The following is a 23,938-nucleotide window of genomic DNA, read 5'->3' on the forward strand; positions in this document are numbered from 1 at the left end:
CCTCAAGCCAAGTAGTTTGGGAAATGGATGCGGGAAGAAAGTGCTTATGCTACAAGAGGTGGAAAAGCAACAGAACTATATGAGGACTGTTATGTAGGTATGTGCACATGGACAAAGGCTAGAAAGGAAATGGCACAGTTTGAAGTAGTGAGCAGGTGGGTGCATTTTCCTTCATTTCAATTGCAGTTAGTTGTCCGTAACTTCACAAAGTATACCACACAGTAAGGATATTTAGGGTATATTATTTCTGGTTCTGACTCCTTGACTCTGAGTGATTGGAACCCTTCTTACGGACTTCATCTAGTCTCAAGGGGGTAGAACTCATACTTCTTGGCAAATTCCAGATATTCCATCACTGAGTCTCGGGAGTAGATGTCTCCCAGAGGATTCTGATGGTTAATTAGCACAAGGCCTCTGACCTTTTTCCCCTAAAAAGAACCAAACGTAACCAACTGAACACAAGTCCTTCACATCGACATCAAGTCCAGCCAAAGATCAGGTTAGGGCACCGAGTATCGAGCACCTAATCAAGACCTCAGTGGGCTCTCGGAGGAGCAACTATCATATTTTTGCCCACAGAGGGGATCAAGAAGGAGCTCTGGGGGCCGCCATAGCCAGGGCTCCTCGGGTGACGTGCCCTGGGACACTATCTCTTTTGAAGAAGGTGCCCACAGCGTCTCGGTGAACAAGTTATACCAGAGTGTCCATACTCAGTCCCTTTCCGGGGTAGCAGTGGCCACCCTGAAGACCTTGTTCTCTCCTGACCTCAATCTTAGCCCCGAGCAGGGCTTGCTCCAGCTTGTCCACAGTGAGCTGGAATGGATAGGCGCTCGCCGCAGTGACCTGGAAGACAAACACGGCCTGAGAACCACCTTTTTGGAAGCTTCCAAGCCTTGATTCCTCACTCCTATAAACCTTGAACAATCCTTTACCTTCATACCCAGGGCACTAGTCCCACATACCCTCTTTGCCCGATTTCTCCATCCTTCTCCCATAACTTATGTGGGAGAAAAGCAAGAACCCCCTACACCTTGGAAATGCCCCAAGATCATTCCATTGCCTGGGTGGGCTGAGCAGGGGACGGGGCCCCACACTGACCTGGCTCTCCAGGTGGACAGGAACCAGTTCAACTTTCGCATACAGGTGAGTACTAAAGATAAAGCCACCATAGGAGGGGGTGGGGACCAGAAAGGCCTCTGGAAGCAGAGAGACAGAGCTGTTAGTCCAGGGTCTCCCAGTCAGAACGTGCCAGGACCCTCAGACCAGCAGCAACGCTACACTCAGAGAAGGTTAGTTGGGTAATCCCTCCTACTTAGGGATGAATGATTTGGGGCACAGTCTCTATAAAAGTAACCCACTCTTCTAAACATTATTTGGGGAAACAACACTCAAGTCTCTTCTTTGCAGGTACACTAGAGGAGAAAGGGAAGAATACTGCTATAAGTGACTTGGAATCCCGGGACTCAAGCCAGGCTTGCTAGCAGGTAGAACACGGGTCATCAGCAAGTCTTGTCAGCTCCATACCGACACTGGAGGCTGAGGTCCACGCACAGGGAGGGCTCTCATCTCTCTACATGGCTCAGGTCATGTGACCCTGGTGATCTCATGTGTTCTTTTCTTCATGTCCATTCAGCCTCATTGATGGGCTAATCAAGGACCCACCCCTTCAAGTGAAATGGTCGTCTTGGTAATGAGTCTCCCATACAGTAGGTTCATCAAGAAATCTGAGATTCTTATTTCAGATTGTTAGGAGGCATCGTTAAGAAGGAGACTGAGAACAAATCTCTCAAGCTTTATTTGGTCCAGAACTCAGTTTTTGATTTTGGTGTTTTTGTTTGTTTTTTGAGGAGATAGAGCATCTATATTGTCTAGTTTACTAGGGCTGTCTGGATTGGAGCTGAGACCAAAAGTCCAACTAATACTGTAATGAGTTGGCTCTCGTTGTCACCATCCCTGGGGCAGACCTCCTTGAGGACTGTCACATGTCCATATTAAATGGGAACCCAAATCCCTCACCCCAGCACGAATAGTAGGAAGACGTTCTAACCAGTGCAGGAAGCACCCCAGTTCTTTAGGGGAAAGGCCTTCAGTCAAGCTGCTCTTCTCCCCCAAGGCCCAGTGCCCATGCACTCATGCCCACATGCTGCTATTTCCCTGAGGGAACGCAGAGCCCACTGACTTACCACCTGGGTCACACAGAACCATGGCTAGTGCGGAGAAGACAGAGGAGCAGCCGTTTAGAACAACCACCTGAAGAAGATACACAGAAGGCAGAAGTCGAAAACCAATCCTCACGTAAGAGGGATAGTTCCCCCGTCTCTCTCCGCCTGGGAGGACAGACATGAGGAGTCTCCTCAGCTAGGACCCATTGGCCTTCACTCTGCCCCGGCTCTGAGGGGCTGTGCTGGAAAGGCAGAGAGGCCCCCAAGAATATGGTCTTCCCCCAGGGTGGCAAGAAGGCTGGAAAGAGGCTCATTTTCTGGGTCAAGGCGGGCAGGTGCCTTACAGTCGGAGGTCAGGAACCGGGCTACTTCTTTCCGCAGGCTGTGGACAGACCCAGAGAGACCTGTGTTTCCCAGGCCTGCCTGTGGGCTTTCCCCATAGTCTAGACTTGGGTCTTTTTGAAAGAGCAAAGCATCCAACCTCAGGGTCCTTACAGGGTTAACAGGGGACTGAGGCTCTCAACTCCCCAGGCGACACAGATATTAACTGTAAGAGTTTGGACAAGGACTTGGGCCTTTTGAATTATAGGGCAGTGCTATCTCTATGATACCAGCCTGCCTCCTATGATATTCTGGGCTAGGCTTTTTCTAGAAGTCATTGTCCCCCAAAATAGGTAGGCACCCAGCAGAGAATCTGGCACCTTGAGTCCTTCCCTGGATGAGGACAGGTGCCTGTGGACCAGAAGACCCCAGCTCTGTAAGGGGCTACTTACAATGGTTGCCCTCTCCAATCAGGATACTGCAGTAGGTCTTCATCAATGTACAGCATGTCAGTCCGAGTCAACTGTTGACAAATAGAGCATGAGCCCAGCCAGACCAGGGATGCCCAAGAAGTTTCAGCCTGCTCCTAGGACGCATATAGGTGTTTGCCCTGCAACACAGGGCCTCCCAGAGGAAAATGGGCATATATGCTTCATGTTCCCTGGTGAATGGAGGCTTCAAGCTTCTTGTCAAAGATTATACAAATAGCTATCCACTGGGAAGAGTCTGACAACTTCCCCAACCCTACATTTGATCCGGAGGCTCCCTTAGCAGCTTACCCATCATATATCCATCCAGAGAACACCTCCCAACACAGCCCAACCAGGAGGTTGGATGCGCTATTCTAGAAGCTATTTCCCCACTCCCTTCCCCAAACTTCTAAGTCTTATTCCTGTATCTACAACATGCCAAAGAACATTCTAGGGGGCCTGGGCCTGAAGGTGGGTCCCAGCACACACCGGAACATGGCTTACCTTTTCAGCCAGCAGATCAATACAGATCTTCTTCTCACTGGTACCAAGGTTGATGTAGCCCTGGAGATGGAAGGAATCTAAGGTCAGTCCTCTTGCCCTGCCCTACATGGACGCTTTAACCAGGTCACAAGTACTTATGCTGGACGAGCCCAGATGGGGGTCTCCCTGCTCCATGAGGCAATGCAATCCATGTTTGACAACTTTAATATTAGATAAAATTCTACAAACCCTAAAGATCTCACAGCTTGCAAGTTTCCCTTTCGAGCCATTTATTGGGTTGGCCAAAAAGTTTGTTTGGTTAATGAATATGTTGTTCAATAAAGTTCTTGGTGAAAATGAAAGATGTCTTTTATTTTTACTTAAAACCAAATGAACTTTTTGGCCAGCCCAATAGATAATAATAGTTGTATTATGTACCAGCTATCATTCATTGAGCTCCTATGTTCTAGACACTAGACTAAGTGCTTCCTGTGAATTGCCTTCATTCTCACAACTCCTGAGAATAAAGGTCTATTCTGATCTCGACTTAAAGAGCGTGAAGCCCAGAAATGTTGAATAAACTACTAGCCACGTGACCTTGATGATGGGCAGAATTCCACCTGACTGGCCCCAGAGCCTGGATCCTTAGCCAGCACAGGCCCTGCGTGTATCCATCTCTGCTATTTCCACTTCCATGGAAGGGCCCTTCAAGTTACTGGAAGAGGTATGACCCCTCAGAAGCCAGTGGGGATACCTGACTCTCTTGGCCCCCAGAAAAGCAGACAGCCACCAGCCACACGTCACTTAGATGGGAATAGAAGGAAAGGTGTGGCTCGTGTGGTCCTCCGCCCTCTGGCTGGAGAGCTGCTGTGAACCTGCCTTGCTGGGAGCCTCTTCCTGCTCCCACCACCATTAGGATAACATCCTAACATCTCACAATGGCCTGATCCCAGCCATACCTCTGTCACAGCGCTCACTGTCCCTTCTCAAGCCACATGGGTCTCCTTGTCCAATCACTCCAAGCCCTTCCCACCTTTAAGCTTTCACACATGCTGTTCCTCTTGCCTGGAGGACCCCCACCCCGACTCCCACCACATGGCTGGCTTATTCAACCTTTAAAACATCCTCCCTGACCACCCAAAGCAGGCATCCCCTTAGCGCTCTTGCAAACATTATTCACATTCATTTCCCCAATGGCCGAAGATATCCATCACCAGACTGAGTTCCATGAGGGTAGGTTCACTTACCACAGTGACCAGAGTGACTCCTAGTGGGTAAGAGCTGGGACAGGAGGGGAAACCAGACCCAGCTTGTCAACTTTCTTGGCCACATCACCTTACTTCCGTGCCTATCCCCTTACCTATAGAAGAAAATAGTGCCTACTTCATGGGGCTGGAAGAGTCAGTGAGAGTTCACAGTACGTGACACGGGACTCAGTAAATCCTAGTGATGGGGCCCCTAGAGTATGTCCCCCCATCCTCACCAGGGTGTTCTCGTCCTTGTGGTATTTGTTTCCTTGGTAGGTGTAGTCCTGGAAGCTGGAGTGGTATAAGGCAGAGATGTCAATCCCACGGTTGGACAGGTCATAGCTGATAAGTGTATCTTCAAAATCACTCCATTGGTAAAACGTCTGGCAAATCTGCCTGGATGATTGGGCCTGCTGCCCACCTCCGACATCGACCCTAGAGTCCATGGAAGCGTCAGGCAGTTGGAAGCTCTGGTCACCTGTGGCCCCAGACTGCAGGTAGTGGAGCATCTGGAACATTAAGTGACCCAGGAAGGCCTCCTGGTCCCTGACGGCCTGATTGTGCCTCTGCTTCTCCAGCCCCAGGTCCTGCTGCTGGTGCCTGGTCATTAGCTGCGTGATGTTATCCTCCACCGTCTGCCGCAAGAACAGCACCATCTCCATCAGCTGGGTGTGGATGCTACGGTTTCCGAGGGCCTGGTCCCTCATCTGGCCATAGGGCATGGAGGGCATGTCTGATGGGCCACTCATACTCTGGGTATTCCTATTGGCCTCAGCAGGCTGGCTGGAACCTGCAGAGAAAGAGAGTCCATGCGCTGCAGCAAAGGTCTGGGCCTGATCTCAGGCTGGTCGCTAGTTCCTCCTACCTCCACACCTTGGTTGTAGGCCCAAATGAATTCAGGAAGAGTTACCTGCTCATTCAAGGGCAATGCCTAAGTGGCCCCAACCCCAGATATTGGAGCGCTGTACATAAATGTCATTAACATATGTTCTGGGGAAGAGCCTTAGGGCCCACTTAGAGAAAAAGGGGAAACTGAACAGGTAGGCTGTGGATTCTTCAACCAGAGCAATTCCTGCTCTGTAGAGTTCTAAGTAAGAAAAGGGATTCTGCTGCTAAAAACGAAAACACCAAACCAAAACACTGAATAAGTCATTCTGCTGGAATAGGGGTAAGTAAACTACTGCCCAAGGGCCAAACTAGCCTTCCATTTGTTTTTGTAAATAAAGTTTTATTGGAACACAGTTGTGTTTGCTTGTTTATATATTATCTATAGCTGCTTTTGTACTTTAACGGCAGAGTTGAATAGTTGTGACACAGACCACATGGCTCACAAGGACTAATATATTTACTATCTGGCCTGTTACAGAAAACATTTGCCAGCTCTTGTTCTAGAACGTCAGCCCTTCTTTTTGCCATTTTCCCCAAGTTGGCCGTACCAGATGTTCAAAGCTCCTACTTTGTGTTACTTCCTGTAAATGCCTTCAACCTGCTCACGGTGACAGCTGCCTTGGACTTCCATCACCAGTAACCATGGTCGAGACACATGGTTCTCGAACTTTAAAGTCCACCAGTATCACTTAGAAGGTTTGTGAGGACACAAATGGCTAGTCCTCATCACTGTACTTTGTTTCAGGAGGTCTGGGGTGGGGCCTAAGAATTTGCAGTTTTAACGAAGTTCCTAGGACTATACTTTCTGAACCTCTAACTATTCAGAACAACCTTCTGTCTGAAAAGAAGTCAAAATGCTGGATAAGACTTGAGAAACACCTTTATAAAGCCTCAAAGAGTAAAAAAATATCAGATATTAAGAAGCCAGGAGGTAAGAAAATTTGAAGCTGACAGCTGCCTCTAATTCATTATAAGACAATCCTCATATGCCCAGTCACTGAGACCTCTTTTTCTAAGAATCTAGACTTACACATCTCCCACCAAATGCCATCTTCTAAGTTCTTTTTCTATGTTACATCCCCCACATATACAAAACCTTGTTACTTCTTTTACAGGTTTGTGACACCAGCATTTCAAAGTACTGGACACTCTGCCCAACCTCTCCAAACCATCCTTGGTCTGCCTGTGATGCTCCCATCGCAACCTATACTTCTATGCAATGACACTTAATTGTGTTACTTGTTCAGTATCTGCACAGGTCAGACTTCGTCATCATATCCTTAGCACAGTGCCTGGCACATAGGTAACTAGTGGGAGAGGCACAACCACAAGGATGTGGCCGAGTCAGTAAAGAGATGAACCATGACTGAAGACTTTAAGCTATGGAAGACAGAGCAACAGCCAGATGAAGCCATAGGACAAAGGGGTACCAAGTCTTGACTTAGGATGTCAACATTTCATCAACAGTGATACAAAGAACTTTACTTACCACTTTTAGAAACATACTTAGAAAGAAATTGAACAAATATAAGCTCTTATTCCCAGACTCACCCTTTGTTTCACAAGCAAAAGCTTTGCTCTGGCCCAAGCTCCATCCCCTAGAAGTAAGAGGGTAATTTCAACGGGGCTCTCAACTCTGGAGGTGAGTAGGTTCCTTTGTTTTTGCCTTCCAAAAGGTGGTACCCATCATCCTTATTGGTCTTGATCAGTGCCTGTGGGAAGGGCCAAGATGGTGGAGATGACCTCCCTTCTATGGGCAAGAAGCTGTCACCAGGGCACTTCTGCTTTCTCCCAGGCCTGGGATGTCACATATGGACTGTGTTTGTTCTGTTTTACCTTCATAATAAAATCAAAGATGTGACAGCTCCATAGAGCAGCACATGGGCCCAGGATTTAAGTTATTCCAGGTCAAGCTGGATTAGGGAGTCTCTTGGACTTCTTATCCTGGAAGTCCTTGCTGTTACCAAGGTCCCACTACTCTGTCCCATCCACCCAGCCCTCAGCCAGGGACTCCAGGTTCACAGGAAACAGGTATCAGGATGGGGCAGGGAAGCTGGAGGCCAGGTGGCCCAACAAGCCATTGGAGGAGGGAGGCTGTTTAAAGAAGGTAGAATGAGAACCTCTCCAGGCGGGCTTATGGAGCAGAAAGTGGGGCCAAGGCAAGGAACTGCAAAAAGTGTATTTTCCTGGTAAATATTTTTTCTGATAAGGAACTGAGTATGTTGCAAGGCCAGGGGGAAAACCTAGAAGATGGACCTCTGCCAAAACTTGTCTTTTCCACAGGAAAAGTCTATTGTAATGATGTTGTTCCACAAAGGCCATAATGTCCTTAAATCTCAGCCCTAAGTTGTCTGGCTAAGTCTTTTTGGCTACATCCTTGGTTCCAGTATTTCTCATCCTTAAACCATCTACCTCCCAAACCACACTCAGGGCCCTTCTATAGAAGCAGCATCTCAGAACCAGCCCAGCTGGTGCCCTCTGATAAGAGCTGAAAGGTCTTAAACAGTAGAAACTGGGAATGGGGAAAGAACATGGGAAGTGAACTAGGGACAAGCTTGTCTCCTGTTCATTTGGGATGCCAGTACCTGGGTATACCATTTATACCAGGATACTTCTGTCTCTTTTTATAGTGCCCTACAAGCCCTTCTAGCTCTATCTTGCCCTTTGGCCTTCCTTCCCCTTGCCATGCACCAGCCTCCCCTGGAGTCTCAGTACTCTAGTCTAATTAAGATTCTTCCTTTTCAATGTAGTAATTATGATAAAGATTGTCGAGTCTTCTTTATGTGCATGGGAAGTAAGGTGTTTGGGGATACAGATGCCTAAATACAAGTTGCAAAACTGAAAACTCAGGTAAAAGCAGCCTGGAGAAGCCCAGATTCTATTCTGTAGTTGCAACTCAACAACTGTAGGATGTTGGAAGAATTATCTCCCCTGGGTATCAGTTACTCATGTAAGATGAGAAGGTACTTACCTCAGTTGGAGGTAAAATTGGAGCTCAGTGAAGACAAGGAACTTCTAGTGTCCCACAGTAGAACCAGGATTTAAACCTAAGCCCTCTGACTTTAGCCCAGAACTCCTAGAAAAACAGTGAACTGGCAGAAAACCAGCACATACACAGACTACAGCCTGACTTCACATCACATGATGCCCCAGAAGTCTCAAGTTTGGCATTGGATTAACTTCATCCAACAATACTGTCATCCTGTACTGTTGGTGACTCAAAGTCCCTGGGCAGAAGCAAACAAATACTCTGGAAGCAGTATACTTTAGATTTTAGATTTCTCAAAAAGGATAATTCTTCAAATACAGAGTCGAGCACACAGAAAATCCAGACACATGAATAAACAGCATGAGCTAAAACCAGCACAGACAACAAAGACCAACTGGACTTGAGGTACTAGGAGTAGATTGTAAAATAATTGCTTTTCTGTTCAAGGAGACAAAACCCAAGCCTGAAAGTTGACAAAAATTAGAAGTTACTTAAATGACAGATTTAAAGAAAACGGGAGATTCTAGATCTCCTGTTGTTAAAATACAATGATCAAAAATTTTAAACCTCAGTGGAAGGGTTTAATGGCATATTAGATACAACTAAAGAGAAAATTAGTGACCTGGAAAAAGAGGCTGAAGAAACTTTCTAGAGTGTGGCATGAAGACACAAAAGAAAGACAAAAGATATAAAATCTAAAATATACATACACATATACATGTTCGCTTGGAGTCTCAAAGGAAGAGAAAATGGGGCAGAAGAGAAGCAATTTGAATAAGATGGTTTATCAGTGCCAAATAACCAGACACCAAAGCATGGCTTCAAGAAGCCCAACAAGTGCAAATTAGGATAAATAAATCTATACATATATATATATACATATATATATATATATATATATATATATATCACGGTGAAGCTACAAAAAAAAAAAGACATCATGGTGAAGCTACAAAAAAACAAGACAAACACTTTGAAAGCAGCCAAGCAAAAAAAGAAAAAGTTATCTTAAAAGGAATAATAGACCAAAAGCTGATGTTAGCAACAGCAGACACCTGAAGATAGTGAAATGCTATTTTCAATATACTGAAAGGTAATAACTCCCAACCTAGAATCTTGTAGCCATCACAAGATCAACATTTCAATAGGTAGTACCAATTTCTCCCCCTAGAGGGGCTGGATTTACTGCAGAGGACACTACTAACCAGAGCAAGTAGGTTTGCCTTTAAAAGCTAAAACCAACTGAGTGATAGAGAGCAGACAAGGTACATACGGTACAGTTCTACTCACAGAACAGGCAAAAGTAATCGGTAGTGATAGAAATCAGAACAGTGGCTCCGTGGACAGGAGGTTGGGAAACTGACTGTAATGGGGTGCAGGGAACTTTCTGGGGAGATGACATGACCTATATCTTGATAGGGTGATGGTTACACGGCTACAGCCATTTGCCAAAGCTCAAAGTGTACACTTATGAATTTTACTATATTTAAGTAGGTTTTTAAAATGCAGCTGTAGCTAATTTAAGGCTCTATTAGACTATAAATAGCTAAATGAGTTCATTTCCAATGCTAGCCCTTCAAGTGTAAAGACCAGTATGGGAACAGGCCCCAAGTATACAGAGGGATATTTGCATAATTAATTTACAGTAGAAAAAAATGAAAAGACAGTTCTTGAGAGAGAGAGAGAGAATGCAAGCAGAAGCTAACTTAGTCAAGAAAAATAGGAGAAAGCACGTGCATGGAAATAAGATGAACTAAAGAGTATTTTGAACTATTCTAATGGATATGCCTAAGTCCGGAAGAAATGGATAATTCAGTTTAAAATGTATTATAGCTTATTATTCCTAATTCCAGATAAGAAATAAAATCTAAACAAATCAGTTTCCTTAGAAGTTATCAAAGAGCTAGCTCCCTTAAAAAGTATCTGGCCCAGGGCTTCCCTGGTGGCACAGTGGTTGAGAGTCCGCCTGGCGATGCAGGGGACGCGGGTTCGTGCCCCGGTCCGGGAAGATCCCACATGCCGCGGAGCGGCTGGGCCCGTGAGCCATGGCCCCTGAGCCTGCGCGTCCGGAGGCTGTGCTCCTCAGCGGGAGAGGCCGCAACAGTGAGAGGCCCATGTATCGCAAAAAAAAAAAAAAAAAGTATCTGGCCCAGAGGGTCTCATAAGGAAATTCCACCATGTACTTAAAGGAGAATATTATTCCAGTGCTATTAAACTGTTCTAGAAAAAAGGAAAAGCATCCACATTTCATAATCAAATAAACAGTGATATGTAGATTTGATGATGTTTATATGAAGAACTATGGACAAATCTCACCTATGATTAGGTTATTAATACTTAGAAGACAAATAGCACCTAACAAGCAGAATCCATCAGCATAACACAATAACCACGTGGGGTCATACTGAGAATGGAAGGACAGCTCAATTCTATGATTTATAGTAACTCTTCATTAATAGATCCTAAGGGGATAAAAGTCACTTGATCTATAGATGCTATGGAGACATCTGACAGAATTCGATACCCATTCTTGAGTTAGACAACTTGATGCCATGAATGGCTACCTCTTTAACCAAGACATCTCTCAGCCCAAAAGCCAGCCTCCTACTCAATCTAGAAACTGAAGGGTTTGAATTCATGAACAAGAGCTAAGGCTGCCCGTGATCACTGTGAAATATCTAACATTGTACCAGAGGTCTCGGCCAGAAGTATTAAGCAAGGAAAGAAATTAGAGTTAAAAATAGGGAATCTGGATGATTGCTATCTACAGATTCCTACTGTCTACCTGGAAGACGCAAAAGAATTAACAGACGTTCTACAAGAGAATTGAGTATAGTTATAGGCTAGGTCCCCAATTCATCTTTTGGTAAATACAGTTTTATGGGGATGCAGCTACACCCATGTTGCATATATATGCTGACCAGACTTTGCTAGTGAACACTAGACCAGCACTTTCAACCGGGGGCACTCACCTCATGAGTGAGCCTAGCACTGCCTGGAACCCCCAACCACATGCAGCTTCATTTTCCTTTAATCCTAGACGTGTTATCCCCAACTTTCAGATGGGGTGAATGAGGACATAATAATAGTCTGTTGAATTTAATGCAGCCCCCCTACATACCCAGAATGAGTAGGAACAGTGTAAGCTATTTTGGGGGTCACAGACCCTCTGCAACCGCAACATTATCAACAACAACTTACACCGATTGAGTGCTGCCTTGAGCCGCGCTCTGGTCTGGCTTCTTTGCATGCCCCACGTGATTTAATCCTCAGAGTGACTCTATGAGGAGGGTACCACCATTAGCCTCACTTTACAGATGAGAAAACAGAGGCTCAAAAGCAGGAGGTGAATCACACAGGCTCACACAAATAGGATGGGAAAGGGAGGCTTGAACCCCAGGCCCCACTGCCCTCTTAACTATCCCTCCCTGAGGCTTTTGCTGGAAGGGTGCATATCCCCTCAAAGCTTGGCTTTCACTTTCAGGGATCCAGAAGCCCCCTAAGTCCATCGTTGCCCCACCCCACTGGGGCTCCAGGGGCCCAGGTAAAGCCCGGCAATGTTTGGCCTAAAGCCCCCTCTCACTCCACAGCCGCGGCTCCCGACCGAGCCACCCTGCATTTACGTCCGTCCCTGTTTTTACTCATTTCTTCTCTGGTCTAAAATCCTTATGTCTGGGCTTCCCTGGTGGCGCAGTGGTTGAGAGTCCGCCTGCCGATGCAGGGGACGCGGGTTCGTGCCCCAGTCTGGGAGGATCCCGCATGCCGCAGATAGGCTGGGCCCATGAGCCATGGCCGCTGAGCCTGCGCGTCCAGAGCCTGTGCTCCGCAACGGGAGAGGCCACAACAGTGAGAGGCCCGCGTCCTGCAAAAAACAGAAACAAAAACAAATAAAATCCTTATGTCTGATGAAATTGTTCTTAATCTTTGGGGCCCAGAGACCCCTCCTCCACCTCCTCCTCCCACTAGGCTTGCTTACTGCTTTGGGCCTGCGTGCTCTGCTTTTAAGCGCAGATGATTTCAAGGGCGACAAGATCCACCTTGCCCTTTCCAAGGGGATCTCCCCCAGCTGCTCTTAATTACCTAAAATGGCCTTTCTTTTTAAAAAAATTTTGTTTAATTTATTGCTTTACTTTTAACTGAGGTAACATTGGTTTATAACATTGTATGTTTCATGTGTACAACATTATATTTCAACGTCTGCACACACTACAGTGTGCTCACCACCAAAAGTTTAGTTTCCATCTGTCATCACACAGTTGATCCCTTTTACTCGTACCCCACCTCCATCCTTCCCCTCTAATAACCATTACTCTGTTCTCTGTGTTTGTTTAGTTTGGTTTGTTCATTTATTTTTGTTTTTTTTTATATTCCACCTATGAGTGAAATCATACGGTATTTGTCTTTCTCCATCTGACTTATCTCACTTTGCATAATACCCTCAAGGTCCATCCATGTTATCACAAACGGCAAGATTTCATTTTTTATGGCTGAGTAGTATTCCATAGTATACCTATACCAGATCTTCTTTATCCATTCATCCATTGATGGGACTTAGGTTGTTTCCATATCTTGACTATTGTAAATAATCCTGTGATGAACATAAGGGTGCATGTATCTTTTCAAATTAGTGTCTCGGTATTCTTTAGATAAACACCCAAAAGTGGAATGTAAATTAGTGCAGCCATTATGGAAAACATTATGGAGATTAAAAATTTCAGAGTAAAATGGACTCTTCTTTGCACCATTACAAAGAGAAGCTCAGCAATGCCCACACCTGGGAGAACCACAGTTTGGAGCCCTGGTTCTCAAACTTTGAAGGTCTTGGCGTCACCTGGAGGGCTCATAAAGGGCAGGAGGCTCTTGGAAGTGGGCGAGGGCCGGGGCCTGAGTAGTATCTTGAGACCACCAGGTGATTTGGATACTTAGCAATGTCTGAGAACCACTGGAGCAAGGGAACCTCAATTAAAGCACAAATGAGCTACTAACCTTTCCCGTTTCTGGGGAGGTCACAGTTGAGAGCAGGCTGCAGCGGGTTAACCTCAGGCAGGAAGGGCAGCTTGACTAGGAAGCACTGGAGTGATTGCCAGGAGGGCTGGTCCCAATCCCCCTAGCCCTACCTGACTGTGTGTCCTTGGCAAACCCACTCAGCCTTTCGGGGTCTTCAGTGTCTCTTTGTTAAAGGGGGAGGTCATGAAAACTACCTCACAAAGGGCGATGGGAATGGCCTAGGTGAACGAGCTTCCTGGTCTGCCTTCCCTGAGGGTCGACAAACAGAAGCAAGGCCAAAAGCAGCTTGTGGTTCAAGAATACCCTGTCTTGTGCCTGTCCTCCAACTTCAGTGGGTTCTTGTTTAAAATGCAGGTGCCTGGGCTCCACTAAGGGATTTCGATCCAGTAGGTCTATAATTGGGCTCAGGAGTCTGCATTTTAAAACAAACATGGCAGGTGATTCTGAATTCCTCTTGGAGAGACGCTGTCCTCGTGGACTCCACACTGAGAGGACGCATGAGCAGTGGGCAGGCACTTTACCGAGAGCGTTAGGACCTCACATATTCCACAGCCTGGCCTGCACTGACGACCCATCTCTTCTGTCATTTATTTGTTCATTCCCCACTCAAAAAAACAATTCACTGGGCACCTATCATGTACCAAGCCCTGTGTTAGACCGTGAGACTATCAAAATAAAGGAAAATTTCCCCGATTTCAAGGAGTCCCAGAATACATTTTCCAACGGAAAAGTCTGATCTTTGCTCAAGATCCTTCAGTGGCTCCCCTTCCTCTTACAGGGGTTATAAACCCAAATACCTTCAAGGACACAATGGTAACAAATGTGCAAAGCTGGCTTAAGGCAAAGGGGAGGACTGGGGAGACTGTTGACTAACAGAAGCCTGCATATCCCTCCTCTATGCCTTCAAGTTAAAAAAAAAAAAAAGGCAAGCACTGCCACGCAAAACGGTTTTACCAGTTGATTTCAGCCCTCGGCCATCAATTTGCAACCTCTGAATCCAAATTCTTTCATGTGGCATACCAGACCTCTAGAATAATCAATCACAAATTTCTGCCTAGTCTCATTCTTTGCACATCTCTTCCCCCACCACCAACATCCCCAAAACACTGAACCTCCTGTATCGCTCCCAGCACACCATCATCTCTCATTCCTCCAGGCCTTTGCATGTGCTGTTGCCTCCACTCAGAGAGCACTTTCACAAATCTACCCACTTGGCAGACTCCTGCTTCTCCTTCAGGTCTATGCCTGCATGTCACCTCCTCCAAGGAAACTTCCTCCCTGACTCCTTAGGCAGGTTTAGGGGCCCCAACCTATATCCCCAGGCTCTTTGCTCATGCCTACAATATAAAGCACAGCAGTGCCTCAAAGCCTTTGCTCTAGCTGGGTTCCAATGCCTGGACTGCTCTGCCCCCAGATACCTACTCGGCTCCCTTTCTCACCTCCTACGACTCTGCATAAATATCACCTTCTCTCGGAGGCCTATTATGACCACCTACCTCATTCTGCAACCTGCTTCCACCCCTGCCACACTGCAGTGCCCCCCATTCCACTTTTCATGTTTTATAGCACTTTTCTCCTTCAAATGTACTCGATACTTGTTTATTATGTGCACTATTTTCAGTGCCCCCTTCTAAAACTTAAAGCTCATGAGAGCAAGGGTCTTTGCTTGTTTGCTTACTGTTTCTCAAATGGAAAGAATGGTGCTTGGCCCATAGGGGAGCTCAACCACATTTATGAATGAGTGAGCGAGTGGGTAAATTAACGAAGGAAGGAACGAACGAGTGAAAGAACGAATGTATACCATAATGCAATGGGTCCATTCTGGGCAGTAGCTTCTTAGGTTCCAAGGCACAGAGGTGGTTCTCGGTCAGTGTTTGTTGACGACTATTGGTAGCAATTCGATGAGTGACTGAGGACGGGAATGAAGGAACCAATCACCGCAGTCACCAGGTGACTGCTGACGGTGGAATGAAGACTTGCCCGGAGGGAAAACCCTCATTTCCCCCAACCTCCCGCGTTTCCCATCACCTGCCCGTGGGACGCCTGCGACCACAACAGCTGTAACATGCATTCGCCAAGAGGGGTCGCTAAACCCCTATTTTCCTTCCCGGCGCGGAAAACTCAGGGCAGGGGCCTCTGCAGACGCAGAGAAAGCGCGGACGGGAGAAAAGGTGGGCGAAGGCCCCGACCCCCTCCGAGAGCAGCCAGCGCCCCGGCCGCGTGGCGCGCGCGCACGGAAGGCTGGGACCGAGCTCGCGCCGACTGCGGGGCCCGGACGAGCCCGGCAGTACAATCCCAACCTAACTCAGCACGACCCCTGCGCTCTTAGGGTCTCCTAGGATCTGTTTTTCAGATAGGACCCCAGGCTCAAAGAGGCTGGGTGCCTTCGCCAATGTCGCACAACTAGAAAACCTCAGGGGTAGGATTAGAATCCAGATGTGCTGAACGCTGTTGTTCCCTCGCTCCACTCCCCACTCCTCCCCAGCTCTTTCGGGCTAAAGCAGAGCAAGATTCCAAGTCCAGTGTCCGGCTTGGCCTCATTTAGAAGGCCCTTGAGTCCTCTTTCCTGGTGGGGAAAGCATGGAGGTAGGCAGTGGGAGGTGGGGAAAAGACCTAGTTCCTCCCCCAAGGACGCGGACCCAGCTGCCCTGAGCACCTGCCCTCCCTCACTCCCACCCTGGTTTGTATCACCCTTGCTCCCTTGATTTCAGTTCGCTGGACTTTGAAATAGCCACCTGGCCACATGCAAATTCACTTGGGAAAGAGGAGCCTGGCAAGCACAGAGGTGAAAACAAGAGGGGAGGAAACTGCAAAGGGTTCCCTGACCCATCTCAGAGATAGACAGCAGTGAAACTGAGGCCCAGAGAGGAGGTGACCTGAGAAAACCCTGGCCCATGCACGCTTGTGGCCAGAACCTGAGAGTCCATAGTGATGGGCTCTCTTTGAGGACATGGATCCAGAGTTTCACATACTGGGCCTCCCAACAATCCAATGAGGAACGTGTCCTTGGTTCCATTTTATAGATGGGGAAACTGAGGCCCAGCAAGTTTTCCTCAGCCTTGTGCAAGTTCACGCTGCTTGCATTGGCCTGACTCCAGGCGTGTCTGAATCTCATGTGTTCTCTTCCTGGATTCCTGGGCCACAGCAATAGTACCCTAACGATTCCATTAGGTCTGGCCTGGTCTCCAGGTTGTATGAGGTGACCTGGAGTGGACAGCCTGAGGAGCAGGAATGCCATAATGTCAGGATATGGTGGCTGTGACCCGCTCAACCCACCTTCCTCCATCAGGACCTGAAGAAGGTTGCCACTTGGTTGCCCTCTGGGGAACATTCTTCTTCCAACCAGTTACCCAGCAGGCCCTATTCTTCAAAGGGCACTGCAGGTGTTCCCTCCTCCAGAAAGCCTCTCTGACCACTCCAGCCCCTCAGAGCTCCAACGACTATCCCTCAAGGTTCTGAGCAGTTGTCTGCTTAGGCATTCTACGACCGGAGCACTCATCCCCAGCTGGATTGTAAAGACCTTGAAGAGAGAGACTAACTCTTTGTTTGTACCTCCCTTTAGCCTATGGGGGCTGAGCATACAGTAGGTGTCAAGGAGCTGCTTTTTGTTTACTTATTTGCTGATTCCATGGGAAAATGGCTCTAAAAAGCAGCTCTGTGTTTCCAGGGAGTTTTTAACCGAATTTGAAAGTGACATCTGTGTCCTGTGGGATAACAGAGAGGAAAGAATTATCACTATTCATTCATTCAACAAACACTTAATGAGCCACTGCCATGTGCTAGACACTGTTCTAGGCACTGGTGTCACAGAAGGCAACAAAAAGGGGCAGACCTCTTGTAATTTACCTTCTGAAACAGGTGACAGAAAATGAACAACGTATATAAACCAACAGAGTTGGATAAGTGCTATAAAGAAAATGCAAGTTGGGCAGGGGATTAAGAGCAAGAAGGAATGCTCTTTGGACAGGGTAGTTAGGCAAAGACCCTCAGGAACTGAAAGAGAGTCCACATGGATCTCTGGGGGAATAGCTCCAGGCAAAGGGAACGGCAAGTGCAGAAGCCCTGAGGTGAGAACTTGTATTTGCTGACTTTGAGGAAAGGATCTCACAAGGTTTTGTGAACCTTGATGAGGATTTAGGCTTTTATTCTGAGCACATGGGAAGACAGTACAGATCTTCTTGAGCTCGTATCTGAGTGACTAACTGCCTTGTGGGGCTGACTGGAGGTTCCCAAACCAGTCAGGACACCTGGGGCTGTGTGAGGTCCACTCCTGGCTTGGATTCACTTGTTCTCAATGCTAGAGTAGAACACTTTTGCTCCCTGAAAGCCTGAGGTCTTCATCTGGGATTCCTGGAGCCCCAGGACAATATTCTCAACCAGGGTCCACGTCGGAGTCCCCTGGGAAGCTTTTCCCCAAACCAGTGCCAAGTTCCACCTCTGCCTCGCTGACCCAGAGACTCTGGGGTGGACCATGGGGATGAATGCCACTCGTTAAGAGCCCGTTGTCTACCCGTGAATACGTGATGTTTCTCCACTTACTGAGATCTTTAGTTTACTGCAGCAATGTTTTATAGCTTTCAGAGATACATTTTGCATTTCTCTTGTTGACTTTGTTCTTATGTATTTTATTCTTTTGGATGCTATTGTGAGTGGAATTGTTTTCTTAATTTCATTTTCAGATTGTTCATTGCAAATGTATAGAAATACAATCGAGTTTGGTATATTGAAGAAAAAAAAAAAAAAGAACCCACTGTCTGGGACTTCCCTGGTGGTTCAGTGGTTAAGACTCCACGCTTCCACTGAAGAGGGCACGGGTTCGATCCCTGGTCTGGGAACTAAGACCCCCGCATGTGTGCCGTGGCCGAGAAAAACAACAACAACGCTGTCTTAGAGGGGCTGGGGATGGGCCTCCCGGGACCTCTCATCCCACTCCGAATCTTCTCTGCAAGTACATTTGGTGTTATAGGAATGATGAGGACCAGGCTTTCATCAGAATCCCCCAAAGATGAAGAATCATATTCTAAGGCAAACAAAGTAGGTCTGTGAGGGAAAGCACGATTACGGCCCACTGCCCCCTTCACCCTCCCATTCGTTCCCTCCCCAGCCTCCTGCCCCCGCTACCCCACCTGCCAATGCCTTTTCCTCTGGCTTCTCCATCTCATTACTTGGCCTTGATCTATTTCGATGGCAGCATCTCCCTTCCTTCCAGTACTTAGTATGCTGCCAGCATTCAATACCTCTTCAAATATGAATAAGCTGTTCTCCTTACCAGAGCTGTGGCTCAGTTAAGTCAGTCTTTTCTGGGCGCTTTCTGTTTGCTTTTCCCCAGCGTCTTTCTGCTTCAGCTGTCAAAGAGGAGTTTGTTCCAGCCACCCCCCTCTCCCTCTGCCCAAGACCCAGGATACTGCTCAGGGCACAAAGAAAAGGGTTTTGTTACATTATCCATGGACACTATCTACTCCTGTCACCCACACTTCAAAGCCAAGGGGCCCCCTTCAGGAGCCCTGGTCCTGGGAGGGAGACTGGGTGTCCTCGGCCCTGGGGGTGCTGGGGGAGAGCAGGCAGGAGATGGCAACCATGGGGTGACTGGGTGGCCTTGCTCCCCGGGGGGAAGGTGCTGTCTGGCTTTGGCAGGCTCTGAACTCATCCGCTTGTTGTCTGGACCTTGTTGGTTGCTGTGATCCCCTGAAATGTCCCTTTCTCTGAGTGAGGTATGGTGTGGTGTGGTGTGACCTATATGGAGTGGTTGTCAAGAGTCTGAGTGTCAAGTCACAAGTTTGAATCCCAGCTCAGCCACTTAGAAACTGTGTGGCTGTAAGTAAGTTATTAAGCATCTCCAGACAGCAATTCCTCATCTGTGAAGAGAGGTGAGGGAAGAGGGATGGATAGCATTATGTGAAATAATGAATATAAATTTGAGCCTCTCCCTGCCAAGTTCTGCCCAGCCGTCCACCACACCATTCCTCCCCCTGATCATCTCAACTTTCATTCTTTCAGTCCATGTTTATTGAGGCCTACTGTGCACTCGCCAGTCTCCCAAGACTGAAGTCATTACACGGAATGTTCTGGAAGGAGCTGACTCCTCTCACTCTCCCCCGGGAGACCTAGAGATGATGGGTTGAGAGTTTCCACAGGACATTTTCTCCCAGTTACTCCACAGTTGTGAGTTCCTTCCCACTGGGAATCTTCTTGGCAGGAAGTCTTCTCCTCGTCCCCCGGGAGGCCTGCTCTGACCTACTGGGCTTCTGTTGACCTGCGTTTTCCCCCAAACCCAGAATCTACAAAGTTGGGCTCCAGCACTTCCCTTCTTCCTAGGAATCCTTGGGCAGGGACAAGACCCAAGTGTCCCCTCTCCAATCAGCCCACTCTGCTAAGTTCTCCTCAGAGCCAGAGCCTTTCAGAGGGAGGTTTCATCCCGTCAGTCACTGTGTCCTGGGCACATACATAGAGGCGGACCAGACACTGTGCCGAGCACTTAGCAACATCATCCTGTCACACACACCCCACCCCCACCCCCGTAGCCCTGTGGCAGCCTGTAACACTGGTGACCACAATGAATGCCCTTGTGTAGTGCCCCCTCCCCCACCGTGCCGACTCTGGGCTTGGCCATGCGTCACGAGTCAGCCAATGAGACATTAGCCCACATGATGCAAACAGAGGCTTGACAATGCTTGGCCCCTGGGGCTTGTCCTCTTGGACCGCTTGCCCTTTGAAGCCAGCCGCCATGCTGCACAGAAGTTCAGGCCGGGCTGTGGAGTGATGACGAGCCTTGTGGAGGGAGCACCTGGAGGGTGAGATGCCACCTTGCACATTCCAGCCCCCCGACTGAGCCCCACTGACCCACAGAATTGTGAGAGAGAATAAATCAGTGTTGTTTTAAGCTATTATTATCATCCGCATTTTACAGATGGTGAATCTGAGCTTCGGAGAGCATGAGTATGTTTCCCAAGTCTGCCTACTGAGTGAGCAAATGTGGTAAAAGTGAACCACTTGGATCTCCCGCCGAGGGAGCCGAGTGGACCACAGCCCAGCTCTGTCCCGCCGGGCCCACCATCGCATCCTCACTGAGGCAGGCTTCCCGTTCCCTGCAGGCTGCGCCCAGCCTGTGATGGCACAGGCCTGGTCCTAGGAGGTGCGGGCTTCCCCCCTCAGCCTACTTTAGCTCCAGGACTCCCCATCACGGGGCTGAGCTTTTTTGGGAACCGTGTTGCGATCTAAGACTCTTCCTGCCTCGGGCCCCCTTCCTTCTTTCTTCTCTACCAGGACCACAGCCTCAAGGCTCTCCCACCCACTCCTGTTCCCTCCCGTTTATCCTTCACAGGTGTTTCCTCCAATTAATACATTGCGTTTTGAATCCCATTTTGGCGTCCGCTTCTCGGAGGACATGAACTAACACGTTGGAAAGTTGAGATTCGAACACATGGAACCTCGGCCCGATGCCTCCTTTTGTTTCTGTCCAGATGCTTTTCCTCTCAGGAAGAAAAGGCATCTTCAAAGATCGCCACCCTCCAGACCTCAGAAGCTCTAAGGCCACAGAAGAGGGAAACTCCAAGGATAAGGAAAACAAGGTGCAGGAACCGCCACAGACGTGCCTGGGGGAGGCAGACAGACACCTGGCTCTTCAGGAACTGACATGACCTGGGAGCCTCCACAGAAGGAATGATGGCGACAGGGAGGGGGGCTGGGGTGACAAGGTAGCATTTATTCTCGTCTCTGCCCAAGCCCTTTACACACAGTATCTCACTGCACCCTCTCCAATGCCCATAAAGCCAGTATTACAACCCTAACTTTACAAGTGAAGACATGAGGCCCAGAGAGGTGAAGCCACTTGCCTCAAGTCACACAGCTACCACGTGGCAGGGCTGAGACTTAAATCCAGGTGGAGGGAAGCTGAATGGTCAGGTGCTTCCCAAATCCTGGGTGTGAATCCCTGCTCTTTCATGTGTTCCAGGAAGACCTTGAGCAAGTTACCTAACCTCTCTGAGTCACAGTTTCCCCGAACTTGGACATTAATTATCCCTTTTACCTAGAGACCCTGTAAGCATAACGAATGGAGTCTGGAGCTAGTGGGTGTTCAATACATATTAGTTCTGCCCCTACACCCACATCCCCGCCTCTAGGCCAGCCAGTTTTCCATTACACCACACTATTTCCATTCTGCTATTGACACAAATGAGATAAGCACTTTTTTGAAAATCCCAAACCCCAGGCTGATCACAGTTGCACAAGGGTCGATATCCAGACGTGATTCACGATGTGGTGTTGCCTTTATTCCTATAAGAAAACAACACACCAACAAACTGAAACCTTGATAAATGAGCAAGGGACAAACAAAAATCAGAGGCTTCCAGCCAGGATCCAAAAAAATCCCCTGGATTCTTTCCCCATGAGGGGAGGTTTTCCATAGGGACACAGCCGTGTGCTTTGGCTCGGGGACCACGCTGCTTTCTCCTTGAGAAAGCTCCTGGGATAAAAATAGCTAAGCATCAGGCAGCCCCTTCTGGGGCTTGGAGACGAGGAGGGAAGGGATGGAAGGAGGGGGTCTTGGCTCCCCAACGCCTGTGTCCTTGAGAAACAGGAGGAGGAGGGGGGCTGTGCAATTTGGGGTCCGAGGGGAGGTGGGGAGAAGAGCTTCCTGGTGAAGGGGAGGAAGAAATGGTCGGGTCAGGCCTCCCCTGATTTATGGAGCCCAAGAAGCCTAAGGAAATACTGCTTCGGGAGAAAGAAAACAAAGTGGCGGGGCTAGACTTTGCTAGCCCAGGAGGAGAGAGGCCACCGCGCCCGCCACCGAGCAAGAAAGACCGGGAGGGGCCCCTTCGTACATAAAAAAACAGAAACAGAAACAAGGCCTAGGGGACCCTGGTTTGAATGTCTGAAATGAATCCAAGCCAATGGAACCACTTCCAAGAGGCCCGCGTTCCGCAAAAGTTGTCCCCTTGCCCTTTCTGTCCCTGCCCCAGTGACCCCAGCTTAGACTCCATCCTCCTTCCTAAGTGGTCCCTTGGTGAGCCCAAGATCTAACGCTCCTCTGGAGGGCTGGCTCGCCAAGCCATAGGACAAGCTTGCAGGTAGAATTGGGGGAGCCTAAGGAGCTTAGGACATGGGCTCTTTGAAAGTAAGAAGAATCTTCAAGATTCTCGAGTCCCTTATTTAGGCCTCATTGTGCAGTTGAGGCATCTGAAGTCCAAAGAAGACAAGCAGCTTGTCCAAGTCACACAGCAAGTCTCCTGACGCTGCTGTGCTGCAGAGCTGCCAGTGACCCCTTCTGCCCAGAATGTCATTCGTCCAACAAGTATGACTGAGCACCAGTTATTCACCAAGCACTGTCACGGGCAGGTGGGTGCGCAAGGTGGGAGACAACTGCTTTACGCCAGGTATACCACGGAAAACCCCTCTGATAATGTGACATTTGAGCAGAGACTTGGAGGCAGTGAAGGGGGAGCCGTGAGGATATCCAGTAGAGCATTCCAGGCAGAGGGAACAGTGAGTGCAAAGGCCCTGGGGCTTAGTGTGTCCAAGGACCAGCAAGAGGCTGGATGGCTGGAGTGGAGTATTTGGGGATGAGGTCAGAGATGCAACAGGTGGGCTCTGTAGGCCACTGGAAGAAGCTTGACTTCCCCACAGTGTGGCAGAAAGCCTTTGCAGGGTTTTAAGCAAGACTTGATCTGATTTAGCATATGAAAGGATCCCTCTATCATGTGGGGAAAATGCTGCTGTAGAGGGTCAAGGGTGGGACCAGATAGGAGGACACTGCAGTAACCCTAGGGTGAGGTGGTCATACATGGCTAAGGGTGTGAGGATGGTGAGAAGTGGTTGGATGCTGGGTGGAAGTCAAGGTCACGGGATTTGCTGCTTGATCAGACATGGGGCGGGAGGGGAAGAAAGGCATCAAGGATGATGCAGGGCCTCATGGCAAGATAGACTTGCCATTTACTGAAGCCAGGAAACCATGGAAGGAGTAAATCTGAGGGGAAGATCAGGACTGTGTGTGTGGATCCAGCCTCAGATCAGAATCGGGTCCCTGAGGCCTTCACGGATCATCTGGTGCATTTAGTCTGAAACAGCCCACATCCAAGTTCAGCCCCAGGCTGTGTGGCAGGCAGGAACAGCCTAAGTCAAGGCTATGTCACATTCCACTGCCTCAAATTCACTCATACCACATCTCCACACCCTGGCCCAGCCTGAACACACTTGTCCCAATGGACTCATCCGTTCTGAAAATACTCTTTAAACAAATTCTTTCATTTCTCTACTACTTTACAGAGTATGAAACATTCTTCCCTGTATTATTCCACATGACCCTCATCACAAGCCTATGAGATATGTGGAGCAGGCATTATTATTCCAATTTTTACGGATGAGGAAACTGAG

At 48.3% G+C, this 23,938-nt stretch overlaps 2 protein-coding genes across 2 annotated transcripts; both read right to left on the reverse strand.

Moving 5' to 3' along the window:
• Window positions 1-320: 320 nt before the first annotated feature.
• Window positions 321-2,232, reverse strand: LOC132526198 (probable inactive 1-aminocyclopropane-1-carboxylate synthase-like protein 2; the record flags this gene model as incomplete). Its single annotated transcript, XM_060160129.1, has 3 exons — window positions 321-843; window positions 1,099-1,196; window positions 2,184-2,232. Coding segments are annotated over 3 exons (300 nt in total), but the record flags the coding sequence as incomplete, so codon positions are not given.
• Window positions 1,807-12,283, reverse strand: LOC132525843 (probable inactive 1-aminocyclopropane-1-carboxylate synthase-like protein 2). Its single transcript, XM_060159363.1, has 5 exons — window positions 12,184-12,283; window positions 4,920-5,473; window positions 3,458-3,517; window positions 2,936-3,006; window positions 1,807-2,250 (listed from the first exon to the last, which is right to left on the reverse strand). The coding sequence occupies exons 1-5, from the start codon at window positions 12,203-12,205 to the stop codon at window positions 2,238-2,240; spliced, it is 720 nt and encodes a 239-aa protein (XP_060015346.1). The 5' UTR covers window positions 12,206-12,283; the 3' UTR covers window positions 1,807-2,237.
• Between the last annotated feature and the right edge of the window lie 11,655 nt (window positions 12,284-23,938).

The sequence above is a fragment of the Lagenorhynchus albirostris genome, chromosome 9 (assembly GCF_949774975.1).
Source record: "Lagenorhynchus albirostris chromosome 9, mLagAlb1.1, whole genome shotgun sequence".
NCBI lineage: Eukaryota > Metazoa > Chordata > Mammalia > Artiodactyla > Delphinidae > Lagenorhynchus > Lagenorhynchus albirostris.

Bases quoted from the DNA above. Each gene is read 5' to 3' on its own strand.
- LOC132525843 (XM_060159363.1), bottom strand. From the start codon at position 12,205: ATGAGTAAAAACAGGGACGGAC. The intron at 5,474-12,183 runs GTAAATGCAGGG...CTTTCTCTGCAG, and splicing joins GAGTAAAAACAGGGACGGAC to GTTCCAGCCAGCCTGCTGAG. The intron at 3,518-4,919 runs GTGAGGATGGGG...TTCCATCTCCAG, and splicing joins ACAAGGACGAGAACACCCTG to GGCTACATCAACCTTGGTAC.